The sequence below is a fragment of the Gadus chalcogrammus genome, chromosome 8 (genome assembly GCF_026213295.1).
Source record: "Gadus chalcogrammus isolate NIFS_2021 chromosome 8, NIFS_Gcha_1.0, whole genome shotgun sequence".
Lineage (NCBI taxonomy): Eukaryota > Metazoa > Chordata > Actinopteri > Gadiformes > Gadidae > Gadus > Gadus chalcogrammus.
This window is the reverse complement of record NC_079419.1, coordinates 11,759,355-11,769,061: the sequence shown is the minus strand read 5'-3', so window position 1 is coordinate 11,769,061 and position 9,707 is coordinate 11,759,355. Positions and strand designations below refer to the sequence as shown.

The 9,707-nt window shown below is 48.4% G+C and overlaps 1 protein-coding gene across 4 annotated transcripts; it reads right to left on the bottom strand.

Annotated features, from left to right (window-relative positions):
• Positions 1 to 29: 29 nt before the first annotated feature.
• LOC130387295 (ETS-related transcription factor Elf-1-like) lies at positions 30 to 9,508 on the bottom strand. 4 transcript variants are annotated; one of them, XM_056596314.1, is made up of 8 exons: positions 9,264 to 9,508; positions 5,667 to 6,247; positions 5,148 to 5,274; positions 4,146 to 4,259; positions 3,802 to 3,957; positions 3,409 to 3,480; positions 2,866 to 3,061; positions 31 to 2,548 (listed from the first exon to the last, which is right to left on the bottom strand). In XM_056596314.1, exons 2-8 carry the CDS (start codon positions 5,727 to 5,729, stop codon positions 1,822 to 1,824), a joined length of 1,455 nt encoding a protein of 484 aa, XP_056452289.1. In that variant the 5' UTR covers positions 5,730 to 6,247; positions 9,264 to 9,508; the 3' UTR covers positions 31 to 1,821. The 4 variants fall into 4 exon arrangements, with proteins under 4 accessions (XP_056452292.1, XP_056452289.1, XP_056452290.1 ...); XM_056596315.1 differs by having other exon boundaries at positions 5,667 to 5,902; XM_056596316.1 differs by lacking the exon at positions 9,264 to 9,508 and adding an exon at positions 6,908 to 7,076 and having other exon boundaries at positions 5,667 to 5,902.
• Positions 9,509 to 9,707: the final 199 nt, after the last annotated feature.

The following is a 9,707-nucleotide window of genomic DNA, read 5'->3' as shown; positions in this document are numbered from 1 at the left end:
GGAAAATAAATGTAATGAAGCACAAATATACAAATTCATTCAAACCAGATACACTTTATTTTATGTAATATTGAGCTTTAGTTCAACTTTTTGCCATTTTGGCAGAAAATACATCAAAATAAGCAATAACATAGACGTAGCTCTTTTGGCTCTATAGTTTCAGAAACATACAATAAACATAGATCCTCAGATAAGCAAAGGAAAGACAGTCAACAAGCACTTGATTTAAAAAAATAAAGTACAACTTTGCTGCATAGGACTTCCTTTCAGGCAATGTTCATATGTCCCCATATCGTAACGAAAACAACAAATCACCTTACTGGACCTTTACTGATATTTATTCATAAACCGATGGTTGAATAATAAACATCTTGCATAAACTAACTGCGTTCAAAAGTCGACATTTCGCGCATCAAAAACAAAACGCTTATAAACCTGAGGGAGGAAATGGCAGAAAGGCACAAAGTCTAAAACACTGCATTTTATATTATACATGTTTACAAACACATACATTACATAAACATAGAAAGGCTTTACAGGTCCAGCGATGATCTACAACTGCATAGGATTTATGTGTTGGACAGGGCGATTGTGATTACTAGCAACATTTGTCAAAAGAAAAGCCCAAGTTGGGGAAAAACCAACAAGTTTCTTAAGTGGATTGTCAACGGCGATTGTATCAAGAGTTACGGCACTGTGTATTAACAGCAATTGAAGGTCTCAAAAACTACCTTTTACAACAAAATTCATCCCTTATCGTCAACAACGTATATCATGGTCCAAATAATTAAACACACTCATTACAACGACAATACGGAATGTATAAATACCCTCAGCCTATTGGCTGAGGACGAGGGTCTATAGACCACAGGCGACATGGTGTCGGACAGGCCGCCGCCGTAACGGATAGTGCAAGGCGTGCAAAGGCATTTAAAGGCAGAGGCACGAAAGGGATAACCGAGAAAGCACGGGGGGACCACAAGCAGCAAGAGGCGAGAGAGAAAAAGAAAATAATCCAAAACAGTGTTACTGAGCTAAACCTTAGCTCCGTCACGCCAGCGTGCTTGCGTGGGGGAGGTAAGTCGGTGACAGCAGTTTCCAGTGCATTATGGGTCTTTGGTCATTAAGGCAAGGACAGACAATGCCGTTTTTTGAGAGCCAGAATTACAGTGGCTGAGGGACACCCTGTGCACAGAAAAGACATTTGCGTTGGGAGGATGCAGGCAATCTATAACGCTGTGAGAGCTTTGGTTTCCGTCAACGCAGAGCGCTTGTTTTTTTCCCCCCATACGGGAGACAGAAAGTGCTGATCGAGCTAAGTACGCTGCAGAGGACCTACCTCGCTAATGGGCTACATTTAGGATCCTAATGAGACTTTAAATGGTTCTTTTAATTAGCAAAAGTTGCTAATTAAGTACGGTCAGTGAACTTTTTTCCACTGCAAAGTGAATAAGTCATGGTGTTCGAATTGTGTTGGAGATTGGGTATAAGTGGAAAAGTATGACTTATTCTGATAAATTATGGTTAAACACCTTGTCCCCTGGATTAAACAGACCTGCATTTGAAGTACATAAGAAAATGATATAATTGGCTATGTTCCCACCTTGTTATGAGAGTAAATCCTGAACACATTAATTACTTTGGAGAGAGTATACTGACAGCAATGGCCCACTCCACTTCTAGTTACCAAACAGGGGAAGACACCAAAAAGGTCCTAGCTTGATGTTCCTACATATGGGACCGATTGGCAGATTGGACACCATCCTCTTCCTTCTCTGTGATTGGTCCCGAGTTCGCCGTTGGGAAGGGGGAGGGAAGGTTTCATTGGTCGGAGCTGGTGAGGGGCGACAGCTGCAGGGTCATTACGTGACTGGCGGTCTGTCCCAAGAAGGGCTTCCTCTCTTCCGGGCCACGGGGGGAGCTCTCCGTGGGCGGTCCCTCTGCCGCCGCCTGCTGCTCACAGAGGTTCCCCAGCAGCTGGGCCGTCTGGAAGACGGAGGAGTGGCCCGCGGGCTGCAGCGACTGCACCCTCTGGAGGTTCTGCAGGGTGCGCAGCATCTCGGCCGACACGATGGGCAGGTGCTGCTGCTGGATGAGGCTGTTGGGGGGCGGGCGGAGCACCGTGCCCCGCTGGGCCCCCTCGGGTCGGTTGGTGGCGGGGGTGACGACGGTGCCGGTGGTTGTGGTCGCCGTGATGGCGGCGGTGGCAGCGGACCGGGCCCGCTGGCCGGTCGCAATGGCGACAGCCGTGGCGGGAGACGGAGAGATCTTCCCCGTCTCGGAGCGGGAGTCTGCGTCGTCCAGCGAATGGTCGCTGCTGGAGGAGACGGCGTCCTCGGGGTCGTCGCTGAGGCCCTCGTCGTCGTCGCCGCCGACCTCCTCGTGGTCGTCGTCGTCGCCGCCGCTGTGGTCCTCGGGCTCGTTCTCCGCCTCGCTCTTGGCCACGTCGCCGTCGGTGATGTAGACCATGTTCTTGGGCAGCGAGGTGAACTGGTAGACCAGCCGCTGGCCTTCCACCTTGTTCAAGATGCCCCTTTGGTAGTAGTACCTACGCAAGGCCGAGACACAAGACGGTCAATCCAATCTGCAACCCCGGGATGGTTAATAGGTCAGTATCAGGTAGGGTAAGACGGTGGGTGGAAAACGACTGTGCTGAAGGTCTGTAACGGGCAGGGTTTGATAACGGGCTGATAAGCATCACGTTACACGGTCTGTAACAGGTAGAGTATAACAATGGGTTAAAGACCACCGTATTCAAATGACAACAACAAGTAGAGCATGATAATGGGTCTAAACTCCCTTTGTTTAGGGACTATAATAATCATAGGTAGCGTCGGTGATAACTGTCACCAGGGCAGCTGGTACCTGAGAGCCCGGCCCATGGTCTCATAGTTCATGTCGGGCTTGTTCTTGTGTTTCCCCCACAGACGGGCCACGGCCTTGGAGTTGACCAGCTTGAAGATGCCCGCACGGGGGTCGGTCCATTTGATGTAGCGAGGGCAGACCTGGCGGTCCTGAAGGAGCTCCATGAGGAACTGCCACAGGTACAGCGTGTTGCCCCCTGAAGACCACCACCACACAGACGGAGAGAGACAGAGGATGAACAAAATGGTAGGGAACAGCTGGGATATCAAATATCACCACACATACACACACATGTATCGGAATGGGGCATTCATTCAAACCATCAGCTCTGTGCAACACCTGCAAGCTGCAGTCCTCATTTGACCGTAGGTAGGAAATATCAGCTATAACCACACACACACACACACACACACACACACACACACACACACACACACACACACACACACACACACACACACACACACACACACACACACACACACACACACACACACACACACACACACACACACACACACACACACGTTGTTGCTAGGTTACCTTTGTTGTATTTGCCCTTCTTCACTAGGATGTCTGGCGTTGGGGATTCAGCCCTCCGTCGAGGTTTCCTCACTTGAAATGGAGAGGAAAACCATTTAAAAAGGTGGTCGAATGTGTCAAGGGTGCAGCAAAGCATTGCAAGGTTGAAGCCTGTTCTAAATAATGTTACAGTATTTTCCCCATCCAAAACCGCCGTGTCCTAGACAAGGTGGGCAGGAAAAGAGTCCCGCTAAAACGGTTTGCTAAGCTGTAAAACAGTTGATTTATTTTGGTCTGTTTCACAGAAAAAATATGGAGTAAAATTCACACGGTGTGCTGTGGGCTAATGGGGGGCAGCAAAGGCATTACATCAGTAGCGTTAAAAAAAATATTTGTTCTTGTCAAAAGACTGACCCTTTTTTTTGGTTTGTTGCTGGGTTTCGGCATCCCCGATATAAGTGAACCAAGGGGTCTGTTCACAGGCTCCTTTAAGCCCGTCCACTGACAGGGTCGTCTGGGCAACAGGACTAGTGGCTTCCCCAGGGGTTGGCAGAAACATCTGGGCTGTGCCTTTGGAGGGTGAGGAACAAACAGGTTTAATGAGTGAGTGATTTAGTGAGTGAGTGAGTGTGCAGTGGATTCTAAGTTAAATGTGGTGGCAAGATGGAGATTGCGATAGAGACAGTGGTAGGGATGAGGTGTTGTGATGATGTGCATAGTGGGGAGGATGGGGGATGGGGGGTCTCTTGTACACGTACAGAAGTGATGTCTTTCCAGGGAGAACGTGTCGGGGGAATCCAGATTGAGAAATGTATCCCCGGAAACGAGCGTTCCCATGGTGTCCATGGCTTCTGCGTTCTCACATGGTTCCACTGAACAGGAGATTTGAAAAAAGAAAATTAAAGTTAGAACAACTAGGGTTTTCAACCAGGAAAACCACATCAACAGTGGACGGTTGACATTAAATAGTAAGGGAATAATTGAGTGTCAAGGCCAGGACTCCTTAATATTCATCATTGAGTCTGCAACAATAATTAAATAAATAAAATACTAATTTGGATGTAAAAGAAAATACGCACAACATGGTAGCATTTTGTATTTTGTTTACCCTTAAGTAAAAGCATTGAACAAGTGAACAAGTGAAAAAGTAAACAACCGATCAGACGCAAGATTTGCAAAAATCAACGCTCACAAGACGTTATCATTAAGTCGTATGAAACTTATGTCCTCACCGAAAAATAGGGGTAGGTCTTCTTATATAAAATATTACAACCGTTTGCAACAGTGCCATTAAGCTAGGCAATCAGGCAAACTTCAACTGAAAAAACACAGTTGACTCAAACAGTCATCACAACAATGACGAAACTCACTTTTAATCCCATGCATGGACGAATAACAATCCATAGCGTACGCGCCGTGAATACATTTCCCGACTTCTACATTATAACGCAATTCCAGTGTTGTTCCCCCGGAGCAGTCAGAAGCTCGTTATGTTTTGTTTCACTTCCTGCATTTTGTAGAGGCTGGACAATGTGGCAGCCCAAACGGCGCATGCGTAAAACCATGTGCCCGCGTCTACTATTTACTAACAAGTTAGTAAAACTAAATAAAATCATTTTACATGAGCATTCGTTAACCAACTTAAGATCTATTCTTAACGATGAAGGATTTGAACGGAATTTCGATATGAAAGCATCCACACGTTTCGTAAGCATTTAAAATAACTTTGCCAAAGTAACCAAACGATGATAGGCGCTCACCTTTCAACAGGTGCTCATGTTCTTGAGCGTAGCTCTGCACACACGTCAGCCCAGAGTACGAGAACATGTGTGCGTCCTCGGGGATGTGCTCGACGACTACTGCAGGGGACGCTGGATAGCCTTCCAGCTACAACACAAGGGTGTGGGACGCATCAATGAAAATCTCTCTCTCTCTCTCTCTCTCTCTCACTCTCTCTCATTTAAATACACACATATGTATGCGTATGTTTATTTACACACATACACCATTGTTCATGGTTAGCCTCCTCGCTTCTGCATGCAATGGACCACTGCATGCACGTATACAACATAAACACACACACACACACACACACACACACACACACACACACACACACACACACACACAGCACAGGCATGTAAACACACACACACACAGCACAGGCATGTAAACACACACACAAACGGTCAACATTTTTAGTGTTGCTATAAACAGTGGCCGGGGCCTCCGAGGGGAAAGTCCTCCACATCATCTCCGCCACCCTTGGTGTTCCTTACATGTGAGATGACGCTGATGTGGTCGCTGGCGAAGTCAAAGATGAGCCCCGTCTGTTCCATCATGGCTGGGTCTCTGGGCAGCACCCACAGGTGAACAGGTGACCTCTAGGACAGGTGCATGTCGGGTCACGGTTCTACCACCGCTGCCGAGCTGGCCTCAAACGACCAGAGGGTTCTCAGTCTTCAGATCCAGACACCCGCCGGGGTCGACCGGGGTCCAGAACCTCCAGGAGCTACTGTAACGTCGAGAGCCGAGGGCAGTGAGTGTCTCTTGTGTGGAGTTCGGCTTCACTGTGCACCAGATATGAAGACATCAAGCAGGGTGCGAGGCAGCCGACACAGGAAACACACACTCATGTGCTTCCCTGCCCTCTCTCTCTCTCTCTCTCTCTCTCTCTCTCTCTCTCTCTCTCTCTCTCTCTCTCTCTCTCTCTCTCTCTCTATGTCCCTCAGAGTCTCTCTCTCACTCTCTCTCCCTTTAGAGACTCTCTCGGCCTCTCTCTCTCACCCTCTCTTTCGCTCTCTGAGAGGAAGTGGAGGCAGCTCACTGCAACGGTTCTGCGGTCCACAGTTGTTAGAACCTGACGAAGGGGAACAGAGAGGGAGTGGGTGGGGGGATCGGGGGGAGGAGGAGGTGAGAGGAAGTGTTGTCACAGCGATGAGATCCAAACAGAGGTGTGTGTGCGTGTGCGTGTGTGTGTGTGTGTGGGGGGCAGGGCGTTTAATCTTGAAACCCCCCCTGAAGCAGAGCTGTCAATTCTACTGGTTTGCTAACACAAATACGGATGTGGTGGTTTTATGGTATCTCTTGCGCGCTCTCTCTCTCTCTCTCTCTCTCTCTCTCTCTCTCTCTCTCTCTCTCTCTCTCTCTCTCTCAACCTCTCGCTCTTTCCCCCCTCTCTGCTCTTATCGCACTTATAAAAAGTGGGGGCCTAAACTAGAGACAGGAAGGAAGCTTCAAAATTGCATCGCGTGTGTGTGTGTTTGTAGGTCTGTGTGTGTGTGTGTGTGTGTGTGTGTGTGTGTGTGTGTGTGTGTGTGTGTGTGTGTGTGTGTGTGCGTGCGTGTACTGTGCATGCATGTTTGTACGGGAGGACAGCAGCTGGCTGCTTACTTAACCTATCAACTCAAGTTCTCTTCCAGTAAGACAGTGTGAGTGGGCCCAATGTGCCTTCACAGCGTAATCCACATGACAATACGGCTGCCAGTGGGGGAAGTAAACACAATTTAAACGTTCCTACCAGTAAAATGTTCCCCAACAGTGTTTCAATCTCACACTCATCCACTTCTCCCCATTGTCCTCTCCGGTCTCTGGTCCAATTAGAGGCCTGTCCCTCTCAATGGTGTTCAGTCTCCATCAGCCCTGTCCAATCATATAATGATTGGACAGGGCCACTGTGTTTGCTAGGACTGAAAAACATATATTTTCGTATTGCCAAAGGGTACATAATAGTAGTAAAACTGTTGGCATTTTACCCACCTGGTTCTGTCTCCTCTGTCGCTCTCTTTTTGTCTGTCTCCCTGCCGCTGCTACTCTCTCCTATGCTTCTCTCTTCTCTCTGTATCTCCATCAGTCTCTGTGTCTCCATCTCTTCCCTGTGTTTGCCTCTCCATGTCTCTCTCTCTCTCTGTATCTCTATGTTTCTATGTGTCTCTCTCGTTCCCCCTCTCCTTCATCTCTCTACAGGACCATCACTCATGTCTCTCTGTATGCCTCTGTGTGGTACGGGTATCAGGTTACACATGTTGTTGGTACTAGGAAGACATGTTGTTGCCACACCTGCCACTTTCAGGGCCGCCCTCATGAAGGCGTTCTCTGTATTGACCTTTTACTTCTCTCACTTTGAGCTTGCGCAGAAGCCAATGGACTGAGAATCTCCCAGAACTATAATATAAGTATTTTGCCATAATAAACAAACACAATGAACAGCTTTGTGCATATGTTGTGGCTGCCTCTATATAAATAGGGGCGGCCAGGGCCCCTGCATGAGCCCGCTCTCGCTCTGCGGTGCGCCCGTGTGTGTCTGTTATCACACAGGAAGCACGGCCAAGTTAGAGGACACAGCTTCCTGAGTCCCACCCCTCCCCCCCACTGACTCCACTATGGTGATGCCAAGCTCTGCCCGAAAACCTCTCTGCCCCTCGTGCTCCACTTCCTCTGATCTCTTGTCGCCATGACGACAGCATATCACACGCATGGGCGTGGGTCGTCTATGAGCGGGAATAAAGTTTTTAATTTGGCTCCAATAGTTACCACAAAAATATGGAACAAATGCGTTTAGTATTGGGGGCATGATTGTTCTTGATGCAAAACCTTAGGACTTTTAAGTATTCAGCGTTAAGCCCGTAACTTTAATCCAAAATGACGCCCACAGGGCCAGTGGGGACATTTAGGGGTTCAAACCTAGAACCTTTCAGCTGGCACTCCCACACCCTCACCGCTTGACTCCTCCATACCCTGGTCCTATTGGCATGGCCTCAGCCTCACAGCCACCTGTGTTTCCACTGATGGCCCCACAGCTAACAGCACTAGCCTCGGTGCTAACCACCATCTGGTCAGGGGTGCACAGCTGGATGAGGCCCAGTGGTTCTCTAGTCTGTGTGTTGGGTCCTGCTGCTGGCTGCTCTGGTCACACAGGTCTGTCTCTGCCTGGCCTCCCTCCCCGGAGCGCAGCCTGTGAAGTAGCTGCCAGCCCCCCCGGGACCCCGATAAGCCCCATAGCATTCATTCTCCTGTTTGTGTGTGTGCCTTTATGTTTGCGCATGTGTGTGTGTATAAGAGTGTGTGTGTGTGTGTGTGCCTTTGTGTGCACGTGTCTGTGTGTATAAGAGTGTGTGTGTGTGTGCCTTTATGTGTGCACGTGTGTGTGTGTGTGTGTGTGTGTGTGTGTGTGTGTGTGTGTGTGTGTGTGTGTGTGTGTGTGTGTGTGCGTGCATTCAAGCATGTGGGTGTATGAACTAGGCCACTCCTGATAACAGGATGGCAGGCGAGGGTGAGCCACTGATAAGCTCCTCTTGTTGCCTCGGGTAACCAGGCCTGGCCAAACGAACACAGTAGAACATGGAGACAGGAGGCCATAATGTTTATGTTCTCCAACAAACATCTTCATGTCTGTGTGTGTGTGTGTGTGTGTGTGTGTGTGTGTGTGTGTGTGTGTGTGTGTGTGTGTGTGTGTGTGTGTGTGTGTGTGTGTGTGTGTGTGTTCCTCCTTCCACCATAAGTTGTTTAGCCGTGCATTTGATGAGGTCACTTCCTGTAGCCGGTAAAATATGTTCAGCGCCAAACATCAACCACACAGCCTCAACTCCCACACACACACACACACACACACACACACACACACACACACACACACACACACACACACACACACACACACACACACACACACACACACACACACACACACACACACACACACACACACACACACACACACACACACACACACAAACTTTCACTTTCATTTCCTACTGAAGTCCAACTTAAAAACGTGTGAAACGTACTTCCCTAACTCTCTTTGAATTTGTGTGTACATTCCACCCGTGTCCAGTTTGATACCGTTGTATGTCGGAGAAGCAACGTGAGCAGCTTACCTTATATTTATGTCATGTGTTCGGATCCCCAAAGCAGCGGCGGGTCGTTCAACTGTGACTAAACGTGTTCTTCCTGTTGCCAAACGTCTTTATTTAAGGGTCCAGATCAATGGCACTTTAAACTTCTGGCAAAACTAACAAATAGTAATAATTCGTGAAAGGAAAATGCAATCTAGACTTAAAAGTTACTGTACAAAGCCAGTTTTTTTCCTCCCTCCCATAAGCTAAACAGTGCACTGCCCTTGCTTCCCACCACTTTTACGGTAACCCCTCCCCCGGTGAGATTTCATTGGTTACCTGTTTTGCGAGGGCAGGTAGCTTAGCGACCATTGTCACCGTGGAGCAAATGTAAACAGTGGTATATTTGCAATGCAAAGCAGCAGTGAGCCAGCCGAGCAACTGATCACAGTCTGGGCTTTGTGTGTGTAGAGTCCACAATAGCGC

What these genes read in the sequence shown, in the direction of transcription:
- LOC130387295 (XM_056596314.1), bottom strand. Translation starts at nt 5,729, where the DNA reads ATGATGGAACAGACGGGGCTCATCTTTGACTTCGCCAGCGACCACATC. An exon ending in ACATCAGCGTCATCTCACAT is followed by an intron (nt 5,275 to 5,666) that starts GTAAGGAACACC and finishes CTTGTGTTGTAG; the next exon opens with CTGGAAGGCTATCCAGCGTC. An exon ending in ACATGAGCACCTGTTGAAAG is followed by an intron (nt 4,260 to 5,147) that starts GTGAGCGCCTAT and finishes TCTCCTGTTCAG; the next exon opens with TGGAACCATGTGAGAACGCA.